Genomic DNA, 25,127 nt, shown 5'->3' on the forward strand with positions numbered 1-25,127 from the left:
CCTCAGCTCACCCCACACCCCCTGCCCAAAGGGCACCAGAACTGGGATGAGGTGCAGCACTCCTGTCATCCCCACAGCACAAAGGTGTTGATCTCCCCAAAATTTCACCCAGCCAGCCCCCCAAGTGCCAGTCTCTGATTCCCATAAGCAGCATGAATATTTTAGCCTCTTTTCCTCAGTTTAGCCCCAAGGAAGGCAGAGCCTGGTTGAGGGACAGGACCCAGCGCAGCCGGGGCAGCGTCATGCCTGGAAGGGACAGGACAGAGGGTGGGACACGATGGGGACCAGAGGGCTGGCCTGGAGGAGGGACCGGCAGTGGGAGGCGCAGCCTGGGCGCCGCGGAGCCCGCGGCAGTTCCTGCACGGGACTGCCCTGGCATCCCCCTGGAGCCCGGAGAGGGTGGCCCGGGAGCCCAGAGGACGCTGTCACCCGCTGTGCTGCCCCACCAGAGCCAGGACACTGCCACCCCGCGTGCTGCCCCGCCGGAGCCGGCCCGGGGGGCTGCGGGCCGCCAGAGGTGAGCGACAGGCGCGGGGGTGGCAAGTGAGGGATGGGACAGATTTGGGCACGCTGGGGAAGGGCCAGGGCTGGGACAGTCCGTGCTCGCTGTGCCAGCTGGGCAGGGGTTTGTGGGCACGGGGATGGCGCCCACCTGTCACTGCCCACGCCCTGCACTGCCCCAAAGGGCCACACCACAGCACGGTGCCCGGCACGGCCCCGGAGCCCCAGGCACCGAGAGGTCTCAGGTGCCAGCTCCTCACTGGAGAGGCCCCAGGCAGGGCAGGCAGAGGGCAGAGCCGGCCGCAGATCCCTCAGGGTGATACAGGCATGAAAAAGGGGGAAATTGCCCCATTTTGGGCCCAGCTACTGGGCAGAAGTGGGTACAGCCCTTCCACCCTGGGGCACAGACACCCAGCCCACATCGCTGGGAGACATCGCTGCCCTCCTCTGCCCTGTCCTGCCCTTTTTGTGAGGGACATCACTGTCCTGCTCTGCCCTTTCTGTGTGGACATCACTGCCCTGCTCTGCCCTTTCTTTGAGGGACATCGTTGCCCTGCTCTGCCCTGCCCTGCCCTTTTTGTGAGGGACATCACTGTCCTGCTCTGCCCTTTCTGTGCGGGACATCGCTGCCCTGCCCTGCCTTTTCTGTCGGTCCTGCAGAGCCTGACAGCTGCCCTGTGCCCCTGTCCCAGGCCCTGTCCTGGCTGTCCCTCCTCCTCCTCCTCGCTGACAGCGTCCCCCACGTGCTGGCGGGGGCACCGCAGCCTGGCAGAGCACCCGGGCAGCCCTGGCACGGGCTCGGGGGCTCAGCCCGGCTCTCCCGGCTCTGTTCGGGACGCGGCTCGGCGGGAGGGGGCAGGGGATGCGTGGGAGCGTGCAGGCAGCAGGAAGGAAGCCTGCGCCGAACAATAGAGGGAAATGGAGGAACTGGAAAAAGAGCCAGTGGCAGCACAGTCAGCACAGATGGTTTAGCGCGGAGCTGCGTGATTCATGGGAAAAGGCCCTCAGCAGGCTCTGTCCCGGGCTGTGCCGCGGAGTCATCTCGGGCTGAGCGTCCCTGGTGGCACCCGAGCCCGGCCGTGCCTCTGCAGCGATGTGCGGGCGGGTGTGTGGGTGGGTGGGAGTCTGTCCCCCCTCTGTCTGTCCGTGAGTCATGCTGACCTCTCCCATGCCCTCGCCAGCAGTGAGAGAGACAGATTATGGTCTGGCCCTTCCGGCCGCAGAGCCCTCCCCGCGCTGGCCGGCACAGGAGCTCATCATCCCCGGGGAGGGGCCCGCGGCTCCCCCGGTATCTGCCCGGGCCCCCCCCGCGGCTCTGCCCGCCCGCCGGCCCCGCGGAGCCTCCCGGAGCTCGGCATCTGCCCCGGCCCCGCTCCCCGTGAGCCCCCGGAGCCTCGGTCCCTGCCCGGGCTCGGGTCACGGCTCCGGCAGCCCCGGGGAGCGCTGCAGAGGCTGGGAACAGCAGGACAGAGGCTCCCGGAGCTGGGAGTGGGAGGTGAGCGGCTGCGGGGACGGCAGCGATCTGTGGGCACCTCCGGGAGCATCCCGCGCTCCCACCCGCGGGATCCGCGCCCCTCACGGCAGCTGAACCCACCCCCCTTCCCTTCCTGCCGCCTCCTCAGCCCCTCTCTCCCCTCCTCGCACAGATGATGGGCTGAGCATCCGTCCAGAGGCACCCCAGGGCCATGAGCTCCCCGTGCGGGCCTGACTCGGATATTGCAGACTGGCTGGCCAGCATCCACCTGGAGCGGTACCGGGATGTCTTCAAGCAGCACGGATACCACGTGGCCAGAGATGCCACCTCGCTGGACAGCCACCACCTGCAGCAGATCGGCATCACCGCCACCGGGCACCGCAAGCGCATCCTCACCCTGGCGCAGCAGACTCGGCTGCTGAGCCAAGCGCGGGGCAGAGCCGCGGCAGGAGACTCCCATTGCCGAGGCACGGAGGTGCTGGATGCCCCCCAGGAGGGCAAGGATGCCATGAGAGCAGAGCCGGGAGGGACCAGCGACGCCTTTGGGACGCAGCCGCGTGTCACCGTGCCGGGCCAGGCACCGCCTGGAGCCAAGGACGCTGCTCCTCCCGCCCCGAAGCCGGTTCCCAAGCCCAGGACGGTTTTCCCTCGCTCAAAGGCGGAGCAGGGATCTGTGCCCGTGCCCCCGGCACGCCCCGCGGTGCCAGCGCACGGCCCGGGCAGCGAGCGGGCACCAGCGGCCTTTGTGGTACTGGAGGGCTTCGTGCCAGGGGAGAGCTCCACGGATTTGGAGAGCCCGGAGGCGGCTCCGGGGGCAGCTGTGACCATGGGCGCGATCGCGTCCCGGCTGCGAGGGCGGGACAGCGCTCGGGAGGAGACGCGGCCATCCCCGAGCCACGGCCAGGGCCTGGAGACAGCGGAGAACAGACAGACATGCCCCCCGTCCGTGCCCAGCGTGCCCCCACGGCACAGGCACAGGGCCCTGGCAGCCCAGCCCAGCCCTGGCAGTGCCCAGGAGGCTCCCCCGGGCAGGAGGGAGCCCTCGCCGTGCCCCAGGGCAGCCTCGTGTGAGCCGGGCTCCGGGCAGCCCCGGCTGGAGATGGTCTCCAATGTCATCTACGAGGGACTCGAGCGCCCGGCGGCAGCCGCGGAGGAGCCGGGAGGGGAGGACGGGTCCCGGGGGGAGGGGGTCCCGCCGCCCCCGGCCCCGTGCCCGCAGGAGCACAGCCGGCCGGAGGACAGGTCTGAGCGAGCCCATGCTTCCCCTCAGCGCCGAGGGAGGGGCGCAGAGCAGGCAGAGATGAGGGTGCAGAGACCCCCCCAGCCCCGGGACTCCCCCAGAGCTGCCCCCAGGTGCTGACGAGCCCCTTTCAGCACCCTCGCCGTGCCTTTCCCGAGCTCTGGTGCGGCAGCTGGGATCCCTCTGGGATGACAGGACGGCCCTGGGCCCCCCGATGGCTCCTTGTGGATGCAGGGGGAAGCTGTGCCCTTTCTGTGCCCCTCTGGCAGCAGCGCTGGGGGTCCCCAGCATGCTGAGGGGGTGGCTGAGTGAGGTTCTGGAGCTGGGCCTGCTGGGAATGAGGTGGGAGATGTCAGAGGGGGGAGATGCTGCGGTGGGAAATGCCCCACAGAGCCAGAAAATGTCCCAGCAGTGCCAGGGTGGGAAGGGAAGGGAGCAAGGAGGGCGCTGGGAGCGGGGAGGGGACGCTGCACATCCCAGGGGACAAAGCCGGGCTCGGGAGCAGCCAGAGCGGCCAGCACGGGCCCCATTCCGGGCACATAACCCTGTCCTGTTTCCCTGCAGCCCTGGCTGGCCCGGGGCCCTGCCCCCCATCCCACAGAGAGCCACCGGCAGGCCAGGTGAGACCCCGGGGCACAGCAGGGACCGCGGGCTCCCGGCAAGGGAGAGGGCGTCACCCACACCCCTGCCTGCCCCTGCCCCTGCCCCTGCCCCTGCCCCTGCCAGGACCGGGGTGGCCATGCCAGGCACAGCCCAGCCCCTGTGCCACTGTGTCACTGTGTCACTGTGTCACTTTGTCACACTCCCTGCGTGTTGGGGGGCACTGTGGGGTCCCTCCCAAGGGCTGGCAGTCCTGGCTGCTCTCTGCCTCCCCTCTGATGCTCTCCCTGCCCTCTCTGCCCACAGAGGGGAACGATCCCCCCATCACCCCCTACAGCGAGACCATCTTCGGCCATGTGGGGCTGCCCCGGGAGCCAAAGGTGAGGGGACACTGGGGGTGGTGGCTGTCCCCTGCTGTCACTCTGCATCCCACCAGCTGCTGCAGAGCCTGGAGCTGCAGCTGGGGAGGCCACAGTGCCCAGCAATGCCCAGGGAAGGTTCTGCCCCCAGAGGGTGCTGGGCACTGCCCAGGCTGCCCAGGGAATGGGGATGGATGCAGGAGCTCCACCAGCCCAGCAGGCACAAAGGGGTCATGGCAGGAGTTCCACAGTGCCAGGAATATTGGGGGGACACAGGGAGGGAGCAGCTGGGCTGGGTGTACAGCAGGGAGCAGGATTTAGGATTGGGGATCTGCCTGGTTTCCTTTTGCTGCCTGTGAAGAGGAGAAGGACATGATGCCAGGGGTTTGGGGACATTTGGTGGTGGCCTGTGTGACATTCCCTAAAGCAGGGAAGCCCCAGCCTTTGTGCCATCACACAGGACTGGCTGAGCCTCGAGCTGCTGGTGGCCATGGGGCTCCTGAGCACTCCCAGAGATGCAAACCCCAATAGCCCTGAGTGCCCCAGAGCTGGGCTGCCAGAGCTCCAGGAGCCTTTGGCTACCAGGGATGCACAGGGGGGACTGCTGGGGGGTCTGGGCAGGGACAGGAGCTGGGCTGGATGTGTCCTTCCAGCTCAGGAGATTCTGTGCTTTTGGGTTAGGGTCACAGGTGAGCCCCTGCACTGAGGGCCAGGCAGGCTCAGGGGCTCTGGGATGGCACAGGGCACAGCAGATGTGACCATTCTCTCCTCCCAGGGTGTTGGCAGCTCCTCTGAGCAGAGCTACGAGGCCGTGTCCGAGCTGGAGCTGGAGCGGGAAGGCTGCAGGTAGGGATCAGCTCCTGGGGCCTCAGGGGCTGAGCTGGGGACAGGGGACAGGGCACAGCCCTGGGGACAGCCTGAGAGGGAATAGGGGTTTCACCCCACAGCAGAGCTGATCAGGAGCCTCTGGGATGGTGTCAGCTGCCTCTAGAAGGGCTGATGGGTTTGGAGATGAGCAGGAGCTGTGCTGGTGGGAGATTTCTGAGCCACAGCTGGGGCAGCACCAGGGGCACTGCACACCTGTACACCCAGAGGAACCTGGGTTTGGCCTCTGGGAATAGGGAAACACCATGGGGGATGGGGATTACTCAGAAATTAGCTGGTTCCAAGCTCCAGATGAGGGGCTGTGCAATCCCTGAGGGCTCCAGCAGCATCAGATCAGCATCTGCTGCTGCTCAGGCACTCTGTGGTGGAGGACAGTGAAATTGTGAGGGGCACCTTTAAAACACTTTTGAAATGTACTTTCCATAACTCCTGATAGCATCTCAGAAAGAGGAAGGAAAGCTGCTCTTCCCATTTCGGATGGGGAGGGTTCCTTTTCCTGTGTTGCTTAGTGAGGAGGAGGTGAGCTGCAGCTCTGTGGCCTTCAGCCCTGCTGTGGCCTTGCTGGCCAGTGCATGTCCCTGTCCTGCCTTTCTGCCCACTCTGGGGACACTGCCAGTGCTCTGGGTGTGTGGCACTGTGGTGGCACCTGATCCATGGCACAGATCAGAGCCACGGATGGGGAACTGCAAAGTTTTCCACCCTGTGATATTACACACTTCTAATCAACTACACAGCCGTAATCCCAGTGCTAGCAATCAGTTGTGGAAGCCTTTTCCATGGCCTCAGGTCACATGCAGTGCTCTCCTGGGGGTCAGAGTCTGTCTGCACAGAAAGTCTAAAATTCTCAGGCTCCAGAACTCCAGCACCTGGGTATTGGAGTTTTGTACAGAGAAATACTGAAATCTCCTGTGGAGCCCCTGAATCAGCTCAGAGAGGAGCTGGGCACTGACCTGTCTGCATCCAGTGGCTTCCAGGGACTTGGGTTCCAGAGCATCCCAAGGGAACTGGCCAGGCACTGGCAGCTGTGGGGTTTTGCAGCTGGACTTGCTGAGAAGAGGCAGGATGTGACCATCAGCAGTGCCAGGGACAGCAGTTCACAGGTTTTTTTCTCCCAGCCAAGCAGGGCTGGGGTGTTGAGAGTGGAAGAGGAGACAGAAAAGCTCTGAGACCCATTTGCCCTGTGTTCCCAGCCTCCATCATCCCACCCCAGCCCCTCTGGTCCCAGCCCATTCCCTGGAGCAGAGCTGTGGGGTCCTGCTCAGCTGCTGGGGGGCTGCTGGCCAGCCCTGGCTGCCTCTGTGGGACCTCCTGATCCTCCCCTGCAGCACTGGTGTTTCTCCAGTCCTCATCCTTGTGTCACTGGGAATGACCAGGTGTCCTCTGCCCACCCATCCACTTTGGGTCATGGGGAATATTTCCCAGTCCCAAACCTCCGAGAGGCCCTTCTGCCCCTTTTCCTCCCTGTGGTACCTCCTCTTGCCCTCTTCTGGAGGAGCTTTGTCTGGCCCACACTGCTCCCTGGCTTGGGGTGTGCAGTGCCAGTGTCAGGGGTGAGCAGAGCCACCTCACCTGCAAGAAAATACCCCAGAAAGAGGAAGAGGAATGCAAAATTCCTGCAAACTGGGAGCTGAGGGTGCAGCAGGAGGGATTTACCTGCTCTGAGTCTGAGCACCCCCATCCACGCTGGTGATGCTCAGCCCCCTGAAATGCTGGTGCCCTGCTGCAGCCCCAGCAGGACACAGAGGTGGCACAGCAGTGTCCCTGTCACCCCACGGAGCTCAGGGGACGGGGTCACACTCACCAGGCACTGTGGGTGCCTGATGCTCAGTGTCCTCTGTCTCTTTGCAGCTTCATTGATTGTAAGGCCCGGCTCAGGGAGGGGCTGCCGTGGATTTTTTCCCGTTTTCCTCTTTTCCTGCCCCATTCCGTGGGTCTGCCTCCCTCTCAGCCCTGGCACTCAAGGCTGCTGCCTGCCTGTGACTCGGAGTCCCCCAGCCACACCGTTGTTCCCTGTCCAGTCCCTCCTGAAGCATCTGCAGACAAGGCTGGGATTCCAGCCGGATGAGTCACCGTGCCAAGGCTCTGTTGTGCTAATTAAACAGCGATTTTCCTTGTGCTCCGAGCCTCGAGGCCAGCCAGGGCCATTTCTTGTCTTTCCTGGAGCCACTCCGGCCGTTTTCCCTCTCCATCCCTCCTCAGCCCTGGCCCTACCCCGCTTCTCTGGGCAGACCCAGCTGGGATGGCTCCAGCATCTTCCCAGGCAGATTTTGGGGTTGCTCCTGTCCCACGTGGATCAGGGACAGCTGATCCTCAAAAGGTGCCTGCCCAGGGCCTGTCCTAGGATGAGGCAGTGCCCAAATCCAGCTGTTGGCAGAGTTTAGGAGTGTTTTGGGTCCTTCCCCTGGTCCTGAAGCTTCTCATGAACTTACACTGGAGACACTTTCTCACATTCTGTGGGATTCTTCTCCAAAAATGTCTCCATCTCCAAGGAGGGTTCCTAGAGCTCATCTGCTCCTCTCCCACATGGTTCTGCCCCTTGCTCCTTGGCTCTGTCTGATGTCCCCTCTCGGGTTTTTGGTTGTTAACCGCTGCCCCGAGATGTGCAGGATGTCTCTGCTTTGGCCTGTGCAGCTGAAGAACGAGTCAGAGCTCTTCAGTTTTCAGTCTTGATGTTGTTTATTAATTCTTACCTATAAAATTTTCTTTCTGCCCAGCCGAGATCTGCTCAGCAGGGCAGCCACAGGCTCTCTGCCTGCCCCCGAGGCAGTGTTGTCCTTTTATACTACAAACTGTATAACATATTTACACTTAATTCCCAATACCTACCACCCATGTTAGACAGTGCTCTTCCATTATAAACCAATCCCAAAGTGCCAGCATCACAGCAGAAAATGGAAGAACAAGAAGAAGAAGAAGAAGAAAGGCTGGACATGCCCAGATTCCTCCATCTTGTCCCCATAACCCCCATACCAAAAATCCTAAAATCGACATTTTCACCCTGTGATAATTTTATTATTGTACTATTTAAACTTCTGTGACTTTCATGTCCCCATACAAAGCTGGTAATTTGCTCCATGGGTCAAAATCAAAGCCAGAGGTGCTCTGGGCTGTGTGCCAGGGTCTCCGAGCCCCCCGGCGGGGTCCTGGCAGCTCTGGGCACCCAGAGGGATGCACTGAGTTCCAACAATCACCCAGCTCCTGAGGCTGAAGCAGTGATGGCCAAGGGAGTCCTTCCAGTTCTCCTCATGGCCCTGCCCCATCACCCACCCTGTCCCCTGGAGATGCTCAGGTGCTCCTCAGACAGAAGCTGGGACAAGACTTGGATTGTCCTTGTTGCCTTTTTAGGATCCTTCTCTTCACCCTGGCATTGGATTCCTCAGGGGAGTTTGGCATGGATGCTGTCCTCTGGGTGCTGGGGTGTCCCAGGAACTGTCTTCTTCCCATCACCATTGCACCTGGGCAGGCCCCTGTGACCTCCTGGGACTGCCAGACATTTCCCAGCACATTTCCTTTCCAGGGAAAGAAAAGCACTGGCTGAGAGGGCTGATGGGAAGGGGCAGGTTTGCAGTTTATTTTTATAATTTCCTTTTATTGTTATGGCTGGAGAGTCCCAGCAGGGCTGGTGGGCGTTTAGCATGGATTCCCAGGAATGGGGATGGATGCAGGAGCTCCACCAGCCCAGCAGGCACAAAGGGGTCATGGCAGGAGTTCCACAGTGCTGGGAATGTTGAACAGGGAGGGAGCAGCTGGGCTGGGTGTACAGCAGGGAGCAGGATTTAGGATTGGGGATCTGCCTGGTTTCCTTTTGCTGCCTGTGAAGAGGAGAAGGACATGATGCCAGGGGTTTGGGGACATTTGGTGGTGGCCTGTGTGACATTCCCTAAAGCAGGGAAGCTCCAGCCTTTGTGCCATCACACAGGACTGGCTGAGCCTCGGGCTGCTGGTGGCCATGGGGCTCCTGAGCACTCCCAGAGGTGCAAACCCCAACAGCCCTGCGTGGCCTAGGCAGGCCAGGCTGAGGCCAGGAGCAGTGCCAGGTGTCCCCAGACAGGGTGGCATTGCCCAGGAGCAGTGCCAGGTGTCCTCAGTCAGCGTGGCATTGCCCAAGACTGTGCTGTGCTGTGTGCTGCCCAGCCAGGAGCAGTGCCAGGTGTCCCTAGGCGGGGTGGCATTGCCCAGGAGCAGTGCCAGGTGTCCCCAGATGGGGTGGCATTACCCAGGAGCAGTGCCAGGTGTCCCCAGATGGGGTGGCATTACAGTGGTGTCCCCAGATGGGGTGGCATTGCCCAGGACCGTGCTGTGCTGCCCAGCCAGGAGCAGTGCCAGGTGTCCCCAGACATTGCCCAGGACCGTGCTGTGGTGCCCAGGCAGGAGCAGTGCCAGGTGTCCCCACATGGGGTGGCATTGCCCAAGAGCAGTGCCAGGTGTCCCCAGATGGGGTGGCATTGCCCAGGACCGTGCTGTGGTGCCCAGCTCCCTCCCAGCCCCTTTTGGCACAGGACCAGCAGCGAGTGCAGCAGCGAGGGCCGCAGCGAGGATGAGGAGGGCCGCAGCCGGCTCATGGAACGCATGGCCCACACCGACAGCGAGGGCTATTCCACGGTGGAGGCGCCGCGGGCCCAGGGCTCCCCGTTCAGCCTGCCTGCCCACCTGTACCCCGACGAGCTCCTGGACGACCTGACCATCTCCCCCTACGCCAGCTTCACCTCGCTCTGCGAGCCACGGCCCACCATGCTCAGCGGCTGGCTGGACAAGCTGTCCCCTCAGGGGTACGTGGGGCTGCCGGGGGGTCACAGCTTGGCTGGACAAGCTGTCCCCTCAGGGGTACGTGGGGTCACAGCTTGGCTGGACAAGCTGTCCCCTCAGGGGTACGTGGGGCTGCCAGGGGGTCACAGCTTGGCTGGACAAGCTGTCCCCTCAGGGGTACGTGGGGCTGCCGGGGGGTCACAGCTTGGCTGGACAAGCTGCCCCCTCAGGGGTACGTGGGGCTGCCAGGGGGGTCACAGCTTGGCTGGACAAGCTGCCCCCTCAGGGGTACGTGGGGTCACAGCTTGGCTGGACAAGCTGTCCCCTCAGGGGTACGTGGGGCTGCCAGGGGGTCACAGCTTGGCTGGACAAGCTGTCCCCTCAGGGGTACGTGGGGCTGCCAGGGGGTCACAGAGGGCTCGGGTTGGGAGGGACCTGAAGGTTGTGCGGATTTTTCGTCACTCAGGGTCACCAGTTGTGGTGGTGTTCACAGGGGTCGCAGGAAGAGGGGAGAGATGAGGATCTGACTCCATGTTTCAGAAGGAATTTATTATTTATTATATATATTTCAGAAGGAATTTATTATTTATTTATATAGTTTTCATATATTATATATATTTATTATATATTTTATAGATTTAATATATTTATAATTATTATAATTCTTCACATATTTTAATATATTTTTATATATTTATTATTATTTATATTTCAGAAATAATTTATTATTTATTCATATTATATATATTTATTATATATTTATATATTTATATGTTTATATATTTTTATATATTTAATATATCTATAATTATTATAATTATTTCTATATTTAATATATTTATATATATTTATTATTCTTTTATATATTTCAGAAGGAATTTATTTATTTATATATTTATATGTATTATATATACTTATTAAATATTTTTATATATTTATATCTATAAATATATATTATAATATATTTAATACATTTATAAATATTATAATATTTCTATATTTAATATATTTATATATATTTAATATTATATCTTTCAGAAGGAATTTATTATTTATTTATATATTTATATGTATTATATATACTTATATATTTAATTATCATTTTAGTTATTTTTATATATTTATATATTTAATATGTTTATAATTATTATAACTATTTCTGTATTTAATCATTTATATATATTATTAGTGTAGTATATATATATTTCAGAGGGAATTTATTATTTTATGATATATATATTATATTAAAACTATGCTAAAAGAACAAAAGAAAGGATTTCATCAGAAGGCTTGAAAGGAAGGCAGAGAATGGAATGATAACAAAAGCTCCTGACTCTCAGAGAGTCCGAGCCAGCTGACTGTGATTGGCCATGAATTAGAAACAACCACATGAGCCCAATCCCAGATGCACCTGTTGCATTCCACAGCAGCAGATAACCATTGGTTACACTTTGTTCCTGAGGCCTCTCAGCTTCTCAGGAGGAAAAATCCAAAGGAAAGGATTTTTCATAAAACATGTCTGTGACATTAAGATCATCTCATTCCACACCCTGCCATGGACAGGGACACCTTGCACTATCCCAGGTTGCTCCCAGCCCTTCCAACTGGCCTGGAGAACCTCCAGGGATGGGGCAGCCCCTGTAGGTAAAGCTCCCTTGGGCAAGGTGAGGTAGCTGCACTGGACACTGTGCTCCCCTTGGAAGAGGAACCTCTTGGGTGCCCCTCTGTGCAGCCGTGCCTGGGAGGAGGAAGGGTCTTTGAGGGCCAATCCTCCCCTTCCCAACAGTTTTTCTGCCATCCCAACAGGAACTATGTCTTCCAGAGGCGCTACGTCCGTTTCGATGGGAAGAACCTGATGTACTCCAGCAGTGAGAAGGTACCAAAGGCACAGCAGGGCAGGGTGGGGAGGCTGAGCCTTGACACCGCCTGGGGAGCTGCCACATCCCCTTGGCCTCCCCTTGTCCTTCTGGAAGGAGCCAGCAGTGCTCTGCCATCACCAGGGTGGAGCAGCCAATGCCTGGCAGGCTCCCAGCACAGCCTCAGCCGTGGGGAGCCCAGGATAGCAAGGGTCCCTCTGCCAACAGGGAGCAGAAAAGGGGAGATCCTGGTGGAAACAGGGATAGCCATGGATCCACCCCTTCCTGGATCCCCAGCACTCACCTGGCTGCTGGTGCCCGCAGGCAGTGCCGTGAGGCAGCACCAGCAGAGCACCCAGGGCATGTGGAGGATGGGCCAGGTCATGGAGGTGCCCTGTGGGAAGGGCAAAGGGGGTAACCCCACCTGGGGCTCGTTCCAGGAGCCCTACCCCAAAGGAGTGATCCCGCTGTCTGTGATTGAAATGGCTCGTTCCACCAAGGACAACAAGTTCCAGGTCATCACCAGCCATCGGATCTTTGTCTTCCGTGCTGAGAACGAGGGTGAGTGAAAACCTGGGCCAGGGCCCACCAGCCCTAAGTACCCATCCCTGCCTCCCTTCTCCAGGCAGAGCACCCTACAGGCAGCTCTCACCCCATCCCCAAAACATCCCCTGCTTCCCTGCTTGCCCTCTGGGTGCTCTGCTCCATGCCAGGGCTGTGGGGAAGGGCTCAGCCCCGCTCCCTCCTGCCTGGTCCCCAGCCCAGAGGAATGAGTGGTGCTCCACGCTGCAGAAGAAGGTGATGGAGCAGCGCCTGGTGGGGTCCCGGCCCCGGCCTGCCAACACTGCCCACTGCCAGAAGTCAGGAACCCTGGAGCTGAAGGGCCACAAGTCCAAGGTTTTCGCAGCCCTGAGCCTGCCTGAGATGTGGCTGTACAAGAGCGAGCAGGTTTGTGGCCAGACCCCCACGTGGGATGAGAGGGGTGGAGGGAGCTGAGGCAGGGCTGGTGCCAAAGAGAGAGCAGAGAGGAAATGGGTGGGCAGGGAAAAGGGAATGGCAGAGCAAGAAGCTGGAGATCATCATCTCCACCAGGCATTTTGGTCTTGGTCACACCAAGCATCCCAAGCCATCCCAGGGCAGCTGCATCAATGGCCACAGAGTCAGCAGCAAACACATCTGCTGCAAGGGACACTCACAGGGACAGCTGGTCCCTGTCACCTCTCACGCTGCTGCTGCTGCTGTTGCTGCCCACAGAATACCTCACTTCCTTCCTGCTGAATTTTCTTAGCACCCCTGGTTTTATTTCCATCACTTCACTTGCAGGTGCCTGCTGTGTACTAAGCAGCATCAGCTCTGAGGAGCTGGCTCAGGTTGATATTTGTTTTATGAGGGTGCCTGACTCAAATCCCCAAAAGAAAGGGACCTGGTGTCTTGGTTTGGAAAGACAGGTGTCTGCTAAGGAAGAGATCCTCCCCTGAAATGGAAAATGTAAACCCCTCCCTCTGAATTGTTTTAATTTTAAGAGGCTCTCAAAGATATGGGAGCAGGAATAACAGTTCCTTACTAGGAAAATTAAAAATACAAATGCAATAGCACAAACAAAAACTAAACCAATGCCAGAGTCAGATCAGGCCCTGTCCCCTGTGTGTCAGGGGGGTGGCACAGCCCCATCCCATGGGGGCTCAGCCCTCCTGCAGTGCCAGCTGTGGCTCTGCTGGAGCAGGGATCCTGCACAAGGGGGGAGTTTTCCTCTGCAGCTCCAGGGCTGCTGCAGATGGGCCTGGGCTCCCTCTGGCCATGCAGGGCAGCAGAAGCTGCTCCTCTGGCAATGCACTGGGCAAAGGCTGCTGGGCTGTGCCAGGCTCACATTGGATCCAGGTAGGAATGCTTGGCTCCTGCCCTGGGCAATGCAGCATCTCCCCATGGGATGCTGGAATTGGATCAGCCCTGCAGGGACACTCAGTGGCCATGGACAGCAGAGATCTCCTGCAGGGAGGATTGGCTGGGGGAGAGAGAAAGAACAAACTGCCCATGGACAGCAGAGAACTGCCCCAGCTCTAATGGATGGGAAATAGAATAGAAACCACATCTTGCAGCCCAGGACACGTGGGTATTCACATTTCAGGGGTTGTGGGCAGAAGCTGCCTTTCATTTGAAGGTGTTTGCAGGGTGCTTTATGTCAGATGAGAGGTGGCTGAGGGAGCAGCAGGGGCTTGTCCAGGCAAAGCAGGGATGGGATGCTGGGGATGCCATGGCTGCAGCCCCAACCCCACAGGCGTGCCCAGGGTGGTGCCCAGCAGAACCAACAGCGCTGTCACCCTGAATTGCAGTTCTTCAAGATGGGCATTGCCATGTGCTTCATCGAGATGCGCGGCTCCACCATCCGCGAGGCCAAGAGCCGCAGCTTCGAGCTCATCACCCCCTCCAAAACGTTCAGGTACACTGGGATCTGGGCGATGGGCAGGGAGGAGCAGCCCGGGCTGGGCTGGGCGCTGGTGGCTGCAGCCCCTGAGCCCTGGCTGTGCTGGTGCTCCCAGCTTCGTGGCCGAGTCGGAGCGGGAGAAGCGGGAGTGGATGGAGGCGCTGCAGGAGGCCATTGCTGAGATGCTCTACGACTACGAGGTGGCAGAGAAGATCTGGTCCAACAAAGCCAACAAATACTGTGCTGACTGCTGGGCTCAGAGTCCTGACTGGGCATCCATCAACCTGTGCGTGGTCATCTGCAAGCAGTGTGCAGGTGGGACAGCTCCTGGGGGGCACAGGGGCATCCTCGGGGTGTGGGCTGGGCTGGCTGGGGCAGGCATGGTCTGCCTGGGACGTGGGCATTACTTGGGGCCCAGTTCCCTGGCAGGATCAAGGGGTGCTGACTGTCCTGCTCCCTGCAGGGCAGCACCGCAGCCTGGGTTCCAACATTTCCAAGGTGCAAAGCCTGAAGCTGGACACCAGCGTCTGGTCCAATGAAATCGTGCAGGTGAGACACTCAGGGGTGCAATGAAATCGTGCAGGTGAGACACTTGGGTGCAATGAAATCATGCAGGTGAGGCACTTGAGGGTGCAAGGAAATTGTGCAGGTGAGACACTCAGGGGTGCAGTGAAATTGTGCAGGTGAGGCATTTGGAGGTGCAATGAAATCATGCAGGTGAGGCACTCAGGCATGCTGTGCTCAGGGGCCAGGCTGCTTCTGGCGGGGCAGCAGCATCCCCACAGCCTCCCTCAGGATGCAGGAACACCGGGAACGCTGCTCCTCCTGCTGACCCTGGGGCTCGCCATGACCGCGGGACTCTCCCACAGCTCTTCATCGTGCTGGGAAATGACCGAGCCAACCGGTTCTGGGCCGCTCGGCTCCCCACCGCCGAGGCCATCACCCCGGAGAGCAGCGCCGAGCAGAGACGGGAATTCATCGCCCGCAAGTACCGGGAGGGACGGTACCGCCTGCCCCACCCCCAGTACGCCACTCAGGAGGAGGTGCTGCAGGTAGGGGACACCTCCAGGGGCTGGGAGCCCCCCAGAGCTCCTGGTCTGAGGTGCCAGCCCCTCCTGCCTGGCTGCGTGTGCTCACTCCCTCATGCCAGGCAGATTTGGGGAGGTTGTGCCCTGGTTTGGCTGCCTTGGAGCAGCCCTGGGAGGGAGCTGGGGTCTCCATAAGCCAGGGCAGGGTCCCTAAATGTTCCTGTTTCACCCCAGGCGCTGTGCTCTGCAGTGGCAGGACCAGCCCTGCTCAAGACCATCCTGCAGTTCTTCTCATCCTCGGAGGCTGCTCTGGCCTCTGACCCTGCTGCCAGCGAGGCAGCCCCGGGGGCCGACCTTTGGTGGGGACCAGAGAGCAAAAGGCCCAGGAACCTTTCAGGTAAGGAGGAGCCTTGAGCCCCACCTGGCTGCGGTGGAGGAAATTCCGTTTTGCTGCTGGCCCTGCCCCTCCTGGCATGGCCCAAGGCCAGGGACACTCAGGGTGTCAGGTGTCGTGGCTCCCTGGGGGACTCATCCTGTTGAAGGATTCCTCTGGAATCTCTGATTAGCAGGTTCCTCTGGAGTCCCTTTTCAGAGAACCCCATGCCTGCACACCCCGTTGCCTACACCTGCATGAGGGGGATCTCCCTCTGTACCCACAATTTGGGGGTGCCTTCTTCCCCCCACCCTCTGTACTGTGTCCCACAGGGAGCCCCCGAGCACAGGACCCGGGTCCCGAGGGTGTCTACAACGAGATCACCCAGCCAGTGACACACAGCGGGTACCTGTACCGGGCCACGGCCCCCCCAAAGCTCCCAGGGGCCAAGAAGAGCAAAGAGGGTGAGTGTGGGCAGCGTGGGAGGGCAGGCAGAGGGTGCCCACCCCAGTGGCACTGAGCCCCTGTTCCTGCAGACTTCCAGCGCACGTGGTGCTCCCTGGAGAGAGCCCTGCTCTTCTTCGAGACTGAGAAATGCACTGAGCCCCTGGGCCACATTGACAGCGGGGATCTCATCTCCCTGGGGGTCAACAAAGCCCACCAGGCACTCACCAGCCCTGGTCCCACTGAAAGGTACCCCCGGCCGTGCCCCCAGTCCTGCCCAGACAGCGTGGGGCACACAGACAGCAGGGCTGGGCTCCCTGCTCTGGCTCTGGGGGCAGGGACAGGGCTGCCCTCATGGCTGCTTCATCCTCTGCAGGTTTCGCTTCACCCTTGAGCTCTTCCTCACTGGGGAAAAAGTGCAGCAGCTGGGAACTGATGGGCCCGAAACGCTGCAAGCCTGGGCCAGTGCCATCGGCAAGGTGAGCCAGCCCCAGCGTGTCCCCAGACTGTCCCTGCTCACCTACTGTGACTCCTCACAGCTCCCCATGCCCTTCATTCACTGTGGGAAGCGCTCTCCTCCCTTTCCAGGGCTCCTATCCTCCCTGGTGAGCTGCCCCCATCCTCGTGGGGGTCAGCCCTGGGGATGTCTTCACCCCGCTCATCTGTTCCATCCCACAGTGGTTCACCCCCGTGAGCTGCCACTGCCTGCTGGGCTACGAGTTCCAGCGCGTGGGCCAGCTGCGCTACAAGTGCATGCTGAACCCCGAGCGCTGGCAGAGGGCCTTCTTCATCCTGCAGAAGAGCCACCTCTTCATCTGCCCCGCCGAGGAGGATGGGGCTGAGGACAGCATCAACCTGCGGCGGCTGCAGGAGCTCAGTGAGTGCCGGGAGCTCAGAGGGCCGGGACGGGCACCGTGGGGCAGCCCTGTGTGGCTCCGACTGCTCAGCTTCTCGCCCAATGCAGGTCTGGTTCCCCCCACGGACACCCCGGAGAAGAAGGAGCTGCTGGTCCTGGTGGAGATGGGGAGGTGAGTCCTGGTTGTGGGGGTGATGGGGAATGAGCCAAGCGACCTCGGCATGCTGCCCAGGGCAAAGGCACTTTGGGATGTGTTGGGATTCAGGTGTTTGTTGGTTCTTATCTCACAGTCTCACAGACCCTGAGTTCTACAGCACTTCACTCAAGCAAACTAAAAAATGGAGCCCCATCTCTCTCTCTACAAGGCCTTTTAAGGATAAACTCTCCAATTAAGAAATGACACCTAAATTATTTTTACTTTTAACCCAATAACTAACCACCCGTGGCCCGCAATGAGGACTTTTTTATTCAATTACACAAAACCACCCAAACCCATGGAGAAGAAGATGAACAACTAGCCTCTGCCCTAAAACCTCCATCTTGATTTATTTATATTACTATATTCTAAAACCCCAAACCCTAAGTTTCCCACCATGTGATATTACACACTTGTATTCAAACTCCACACTCACAATCCCAGTTCTGTCATTCCATTTTGGAAGCCTTCTCCATGGCCTCAGGTCAATGCAGTGAGTGTTCTCTTGGGGGTCAGTGCCTGTCAGCACAGACAGTCTGAAATTCTCAGTAGCCAGGGTTCCAACAGGGATGGGCCAATGCTGATCCCAAATCCCTGGTGGGGAAGTTACAGGGACAGCAGGGCTGAGACTGAGTGCCTTGCAGGGGTGTTTTGGTGGGGTAGGGTGTCCCTCAGCTCAGCCTGCCTCCCTGTCACAGGCAGGAGGGATAACCTGCCCCTGGGACTACCCTCATTCCCTCTTTTCTGCCCTTGTTGTTCTCAGGACATTTTACCTGCAGGGCTTGTCGCGGGCAGACTCGGCAGCGTGGTACAGTGACATCCAGGCATCGGCAGGGGGCCGGGGCAACGCTCTGAGGGACCAGCAGCTGAGCCGGGGGGACATCCCCATCATCGTGGACTCCTGCATCGCCTTCATCACCCAGTACGGTGAGCCCAGCACCCCCAGCACCCTCCAACACCTCGGGATGGCCAGCAGATCCAGGCAGGAGGCACCGCTCCGGGGCCACCAGCTCCATGAGGGATTCTCTGAGCAGGACCCGGCCCCTGTGACCCCGTGTCCCTGTCCCAGGGCTGCGGCACGAGGGGATTTACCGCAAGAACGGAGCCAAGTCCCGGATCAAGGTACTGATGGAGGAGTTCCGGCGGGACGCCCGCAACGTCAAGCTGCGCATCAGCGACAACTTCATCGAGGATGTCACTGACGTGCTGAAGAGGTTCTTCCGGGAGCTGGAAGATCCCATCTTCACCCTGGAGCTGCACCCGCAGTGGAAGGAGGCTGCAGGTACCTCCTTCACCCAACCCTGCTCTGCACTGGCTTCCCTGTGTAGGAGTGACAGGGGTAGGACGGTCGGGATGGATGGAGAGCAGAGATCTCTGCAGCCAGGTCATGGAATTTGGGGTTTATTGCAAAGGGCCTGGGTGCAGGGCTCTGCTGGGAGCTGCCAGGCACAGCTCAGAGCAGGACTGAGAGAAGAGAGAGGGAGAGAGGATGAGAGGATGAGAGAGTAAAAGCATAAGAGAGTAAAAGGGGTAAGAGCGTAAAGGGGTAAAAGAATAAATGGGGTAAGAGAGCGAGGTTCCTGTTACAATACAATAAATCATCATCTGTGTTGAATATTCTCATTCTCACTAACCAATCTAGTACACAATATACAAATGCTATAGCATTTACATACAGCCTATAAGAATCCCTACATTACCATACTGTGTTACATTTTAAACCCTAAAAATTCCTCTTTGGGCCCCTTCTGCCAAGCTGTAGGGTCTGCTCTGACCCTTGGAGCTGCCTGCAAGCAGAGGGTGTTGTTCCATCCAAAGGGGATCACCTTCAGCTGGCCACACCATTGTTTTCCCGTTGTTCAGTAACTGAGGGATCTCAAAGCTTGCTTTCATTTCAATCTCGCTTATAGTTTCCATATTCTCAAAATCTTTTGCCAGACAATCATATTTATAAGGCTTTCCTGTTTCATCTTCCCCAAAACCCTGGGGCCAGTGTTTCTCTGGATGGGTCCTGGTGCCAGCCTTGGTGCTGTGTCACCTCTAGATCCGCTGGGTTCAGCCAGGATCTGGTTTTCCTCTCTCCAGAGATCTCCTCGAAGCCGCAGCGCTTGGAGCGGTACAAGGAGCTCATCCATCGCCTGCCTCGCCTCAACCACAAGACCCTGGCTGCGCTCATCGGACACCTCTACCGGTCAGTGAGGCCCCCCAGCCAGGGTTCCCTGGTCCTGCCAGCCCTGTGGGGTCTCCCTGCTGCCCAGGGAGTGCTGGCTCCTATCACTAAGGGACAGGGAGGGCCCATGCCCTGCTCCACCCACACATCTGGTGCTGGGACACCTTGAACATTCCCAAAGTCATCCTGCAGCAAGGGGGAGCAACAGGAGGTTTGGGACTAGGGGACACCACCCTGTAGGATGTAAATGTCATCCAGTGCCCCCAAAAGACAGAAAACACTCAATTCCCATTGTGAGTCAGAGTTTGAGGTAGCGCCGTTGTCTGGTTTGATATCAGAGGGAAGTTCTCAAAACAGGAACTGCCCAGTTTGGAGTTCCCACTGCTGAGGGGCTGGGGGTATCCAGGCTGTTTGTATGAGGCAGAGGAGAGTGGCTGGGGCTGAAACCATACCCTGAGCAGGACCAGCCCCTCACCTGTGTGCTCCTTGTGCCAGGGTGCAGAAATGTGCAGACCTCAACCAGATGAGCACCAAGAACCTGTCGCTGCTCTTCGCACCCAGCCTCTTCCAGACTGACGGCAAAGGGGAGCACGAGGTCAAGGTGATGGAAGATCTGATCGACAACTACGTCAGCATCTTCAATGTAAGCAGGGGCCTGCAGCCCCCTCCGTGCTGGCCCTGACCCCTTGGATCCCCCCATAGCCCCACCTCTGCCTCCCCCTGTGTCCCTCCACCCTGGCCCTGTGTCCTCAAGCTGGATCCCGCTCCACTCTGACCCTGTGCACCCTTCCTCTGGCAGATTGATGAGGATCAGGTATCCCAGATGGATCTGGAGAACAGCCTGATCACCACCTGGAAGGACACCCAGGTACTGGGAATGTGCTTGTTGGCCCCACCACATCAGGGACCCCTGGGCTGAGGGGACTGCCTGGGGGATGGGGACACTCCCAGCTGCCCACCATGGGTCCCCACTGTCCCATATCCTCATTTGGGAAAGGATGTTCCCCCTCTTATCTCCCCTGTGCCCACCACCCTGAGTCTCCTGCCCAGGGGAGGAGCAGCCCCAGTTTCCCAGGACACCATCTCCAGCCCCAGGAAAGTGGGATGTGCTCAGCACCCACACCAACATCTCACCAATGCCACCACTGTCCCCACAGCTCTCCCAGGCAGGAGACCTCATCATCGAGGTGTACCTGGAGCAGAAGGTGTCCGACTGCTGCGTCACCCTGAAGGTGAGTCCCAGAGCAGGGCTGTGCCAGAGCATGTGGGGAGGGAGCTCCTGGCTCCCCTGGGACCCATCCTGCACCACCCACTGCAGCTGCCCGTGTGTCCGGCCCCAGGTGTCCCCCACCATGACAGCAGAGGAACTGACCAACCAGGTGCTGGAGATGCGCAACGTGCCCGCCAGCCTGGACATCTGGCTGACCTTCGAGGCGCTGGAGAACGGGGAGCTGGGTGAGCACGGGGGGATGGCCCAGGGGGTGCGCCTGCCATGGCCAGGCTGCTGAGGGGCAGGCATGGGGGACAGCGAACCAAAACCACCTAGAACAAGAACCCACCAACCACAACCGAGTCTTTGCTACAACAGTAATTCTAGCTCAGCTATTCATCCTCTTGGCCTTCTCGGCCTCAGAGCTAAATACTCTTTTACATCACATTCAAAGCCACCCTAATCCCCACCCTCATCCTCATCACACGATGAGGGAACCAACCAGAACACCTAAACGCTGGCATTTACCTCTTATTTTATACACTCGCCAGCTCACTCCCACTACTCATTGCTATCCTCCACCTGCACAATCAAATTGGTACACTGTACTTCCCAATACTCAAACTTTCACATCCTACATTAAACTCTTCTTGATCAGGCCTGGCTGCAAGCCTAGTTGTTCCACTAGCCTTCATAGTTAAAGCCTCCCTATAAAGCCTGCATCTGTGACTGCCTAAAGCCCACGGAGAAGCTCCCATTGCCGGGTCCATACTGCTAGCAGCCCTGCTTCTAAAACTTGGAGGTTATGGTATTATACGAATCACAATCCTAGTAAACCCAACATGAAATCGCCTTTCTGGTGGTGGCAGAGGGGACAGGAGCTGGCACGGTGGTGAGAGTGTCCCTGTGTCCCCAGAGCGGCCCCTGCACCCCAAGGAGAAGGTGCTGGAGCAGGCCTTGCAGTGGTGCAAGCTCCCAGAGCCCAGCGCCGCGTACCTGCTGGTGAGGAAGGTGCCCATCGGCGAGGGCAGCTGTCTCTTCACAGGTAGGGTGGGCACAAAGGGACCCAGCCCCTCGGGGTGTCCCCAGAGGGGCACAGCTCTGCCTCAGCTTCCCCTTGCAGCCATCAGGGGCACATCACCGATCCCACAGTGGGATCCCCCTGCAATGCCACCCTGCCAGCCCCCTGACCCTTCTGTCCCCACACTGGGCAGGTGCCAAGCGTGAGACCCCCAAGTGTGGGCTGCTGAAGTGCCGGGAGGAGCCCCCCAAGCTGCTGGGGAACAAGTTCCAGGAGCGTTACTTCGTCATCCAGGACAGGAGGCTGCTGCTGCTCAAGGAGAAGAGGGTAGGGGGGATGCTCTGGGATGGGCCTCAGCCCCGGGGGTGGCATGAGGAGCCTGGGGACAGCAGCAGCACAGTGGGGGCTGCTCTCCTGGCAGGGAGGCTGGCACCAAGCTGGGCTGACCTACTGGATGTCCTTTCCCAGAGTGCCAAGCCAGAGCGTGAGTGGCCCCTGGATGCTGCCAAGGTCTACATGGGCATTAGGAAGAAGCTGAAGCCACCAGCTCAGTAAGTGGGACCTTCCCGGGCATGGCACTGGGGCAGATATCCATCCCACAGTGCCTGCTCCTGGCACCCAAACCCTGGAGTACACCTGGACCCAAAGCCTGTGCCCATGGGGCGAGCTCAGCCCCCTGCCCCACTGTCCACAGACCCCAGGCTGTGTCTGAGCTTGACACTGCTGTCCTACAGCCTTGTGTTCCTTTCCAGGTGGGGTTTCACGCTGACCCTGGACAAGCAGCAGCTGTGAGTACCTTCCCCTGCTGTCCTGGGGCTGGGAGAGGTCGAGATCTGTCCCCAGTTTTGGTGGGGGTGGGACAGCCAGGGCCACTGGTACAAGGCACTGGGGCTGGGGCAGAGCTGGGGCTATTGAGAGGCAGAGTGGTGGCACCACATTGTCCCTGGCACAGGATGGGAGCCAGGCTCCAGGGGCCACCCACATTCCTGCCTCACAGCCTTCCTGCCTCCCCACCCACCCCAGCACCCCATGGGTGGTGCTGGGTGCCCTAAAAGCTCCCAGCTTGCCCTAAAGCAGCTATTTGGGCACACAGAGATTTTCAGAGATTTAGCCCTGAGGGATGTAGATGAACCTGAAAGCCCCAGGCTCACGGACAAGGTGACAAGGTGACATGGGCCCCACTGGCCCCACTCCTTGGCAGCTTCTCCACTATTTGCTCTGCAGGTACCTGGTGTGCTCAGGGCAGGCCGAGCTGTGGGACTGGACCACCAGCATCCTCAAGGCTCAGGTGGGTGCAGGCTGGCAGTGCCACCCAGCTGGGCAGGGCCGGGAGGGGGCTGGCAGGGCTGGCAGGGGGCTGGCAGAGGGCTGGCAGGGCTGGCAGGGGGCTGGCAAGGCGTGACCCCCGTGCCCACCCTGTCCCTGTGCACAGCACGATGACCTGCGCCCCGTGGTGCTGCGCCGCCGCTCCTCCTCCGACCTGGCCAAGCAGAAATTCGGGACGATGCCGCTGGTGCCCCTGCACGGGGACAGCACTGATGCCACCATGCTCTCTGCCAACCAGACCCTGGTAAAGCCCCTGCAGCTTCCCCTGCCCACAGGTGCTCCTGCACCCATCCTGCTCCTTGTACCCGCCCCAGGCCCCCGTGCCCACTGCCGGGCTGGAGAGGCTGGCGCACCGATGGGTGCTGTGTGTGCTGTGTGCCATGCTCGTGTCCGTGCCCGTGTCCGTGGCAGCTCTCCGTGCCTGCAGGCTCCTGCAGCCTCTGCCCTCCCCTGCCTGCCCAGGCAGCCGTGGCCCTGCTCTGTGCTCTCCGTGCTCACCCCTGTCCGTCTCCTCTGTTTCTAGCGCCGCCTGCACACGCGAAGGACTTTGTCCATGTTCTTTGTAAGTACCTGCACAGCTGGAGCACCTGCTGCTGGCTTTGCACTGTGCCAGGGCTCACCTGCAGCATGCCACAGGCACTTGGAGATGTGCCCACCTTGTGTGGCAGATGAGGGGGGGCCCACTGTTCTGCATGTTCCCTGCTTGGGGATGTGGGTCCCTGCATGGTCCCGGTGTGGGCAAGCAAGGGCACACCAGTCCAGCCCAGTTCCAGAGCCTCTCCCATTGGGCACACATTGCCCATAGGGTATCAATGGAAGAAATGTGAGGAAAGAGGTTTAGGTGTGCCTTGCCATCAGGTTATTTCCAAAAAGGCCACTGAACCACATCTCTCCTGGCCTTGTGCTCTGCATGGGATCCACCTGCCCACCCCACCCTGAACGCTCTGCCGAGGGGTGCTGGGCTGGTGGCATGGACCATGCCCAGGCAGGGACCAAAACTGCCCCTTCCTCAGCCATGGGGAAGAAAGGGCAGCAGTGCCTGAGCCGAGGGACCTGGTGGAGGGCGGGTCCCCTGCAGGTGTCAACCCCATGGTGAGGTTCAAGGATCCCAGGCAGTGCAGGGAGGGCAGGGTGAGGGGGACAGAGGGGTACAGCTGAGCTGTGTGGACAGTGCCCCTCACCCTGCCCCCTGCCCTCCCCAGCCCATGAAGATCCACCAGGACTCCCTGGAGGAGCAGCAGGAGAAGGAGGCAGACATCGATCCTGTCTATGAGGAAGTGGGGAACTTCCCCGAGCTGGCGGCGCTGGACCTGGGGCAGGGGCTGCTGGCAGAGCTGGCGGCCGTGCCCCCTGTGGACAGGTCCAAGAAGCCGTCCCCGTTCCCTGAGGAGCCGCCAGGCACCGCCCTGCGCTCCTCACTGCCTGCCAACCCAGCCCAGAGGGTGACAGGGCCCTCTGTCACCAAAGCTGTGTCCCTCGAAAGGGGCTTGAACCTGGAGAGCAGCAAAGCCCCGAGCCCGGGGCTCAGACCCACCAAAACGTCCTCTTTGGAGAGGAACATGGAGCCTTCCCTGGCTCTGGGCAGGGACTGGGAGCAGGCAGCCACACCAGGGAGCAGCCCCACTGCAGAGACCTCCCTGGAGCTGCCCAGGAAGAGGAGCTTGCAGCCTCCCTCTCCCATCAGTGACAAACTAATGCAGGAGCTCAGCAGTGTCATCCTCAGGAAGAGCGATGGGCAACCCCCGGGGCCTGGCCAGCCGGTGACGTGACCTGCTGTGCCAAAGGGGTGGCCACCGACCTGGGGTCAAGGCGTGCCCGGTGGCAGCGATGCTGGGTACCCCAGTGGCAGAGAGGATGGGTACCCCACACTCCCACATCGTGGAAGCCCCACCCTGCTCCTCCTCCTCCTCATCCCGGAGCCAGGCTGGGATTGGGAACAAAAGGGACAAGTGGTGACCAGGATGTTGGGCCGTGGTACCCCCTCGTGGGAGGGCTGGGACTGCTGCCACACACTGTGCCCTTGCTCATGGGTGGCACACCTGTCATGGAGCCCAGCACCGAGGGACACAAGTAAAGGGGAAAACAAAACAGGAACGTGGTGCCCGTATGGTTTGGCAGCACAGCACCGTGCCAGGCAGGGGCATGGGGTGCCTGCCAGTACGGGGGCACACAGCGTGTCCCCTCCAGCTCTGGGCCTGCAGGGCAGGGCCAGCACACCCAAGCCATCCCCCCTGCCCCTCTTGCATCCACTGGGGCATAGTCTGGGGGGACAGGGGGAGCAGCAGGAGCAGGGCTGGCCGTGTGTGCCTGGCGTTAGTCCTGGCGATGGAGGGCAGCCCCTCCTCTGCGAGGGTGTTTGTACCTTTCCTGCCACCAGCAGGGAGAAATAAAGGTTTATTTGTACTCTGGAGGGTTTGGTC

General features: G+C 59.5%; 1 protein-coding gene across 1 annotated transcript; it reads left to right on the forward strand.

The window, feature by feature from the left end:
• The first annotated feature begins 377 nt into the window (after window positions 1-377).
• ARAP3 (ArfGAP with RhoGAP domain, ankyrin repeat and PH domain 3) lies at window positions 378-25,110 on the forward strand. Its single transcript, XM_071443013.1, has 34 exons — window positions 378-517; window positions 2,148-3,217; window positions 3,780-3,835; window positions 4,122-4,195; window positions 4,950-5,020; window positions 9,559-9,828; window positions 11,612-11,681; window positions 12,102-12,222; window positions 12,422-12,609; window positions 13,992-14,098; window positions 14,199-14,398; window positions 14,547-14,632; window positions 14,953-15,135; window positions 15,346-15,508; window positions 15,817-15,948; window positions 16,021-16,177; window positions 16,305-16,407; window positions 16,607-16,805; window positions 16,893-16,956; window positions 17,744-17,907; window positions 18,050-18,262; window positions 19,066-19,171; window positions 19,646-19,793; window positions 19,950-20,018; window positions 20,308-20,382; window positions 20,491-20,605; window positions 21,277-21,405; window positions 21,575-21,708; window positions 21,850-21,932; window positions 22,134-22,169; window positions 22,606-22,669; window positions 22,814-22,951; window positions 23,231-23,269; window positions 23,910-25,110. The coding sequence occupies exons 2-34, from the start codon at window positions 2,187-2,189 to the stop codon at window positions 24,474-24,476; spliced, it is 5,355 nt and encodes a 1,784-aa protein (XP_071299114.1). The 5' UTR covers window positions 378-517; window positions 2,148-2,186; the 3' UTR covers window positions 24,477-25,110.
• Window positions 25,111-25,127: the final 17 nt, after the last annotated feature.

The sequence above is a fragment of the Agelaius tricolor genome, unplaced genomic scaffold, assembly GCF_023055355.1.
Source record: "Agelaius tricolor isolate 1412-34295 unplaced genomic scaffold, bAgeTri1.0.p SCAF_18, whole genome shotgun sequence".
NCBI lineage: Eukaryota > Metazoa > Chordata > Aves > Passeriformes > Icteridae > Agelaius > Agelaius tricolor.

What these genes read in the sequence shown, in the direction of transcription:
- ARAP3 (XM_071443013.1), top strand. Translation starts at nt 2,187, where the DNA reads ATGAGCTCCCCGTGCGGGCCTGACTCGGATATTGCAGACTGGCTGGCC. An exon ending in CTCATCGGACACCTCTACCG is followed by an intron (nt 19,172 to 19,645) that starts GTCAGTGAGGCC and finishes TCCTTGTGCCAG; the next exon opens with GGTGCAGAAATGTGCAGACC. An exon ending in ACCCTGGACAAGCAGCAGCT is followed by an intron (nt 22,170 to 22,605) that starts GTGAGTACCTTC and finishes TTTGCTCTGCAG; the next exon opens with GTACCTGGTGTGCTCAGGGC.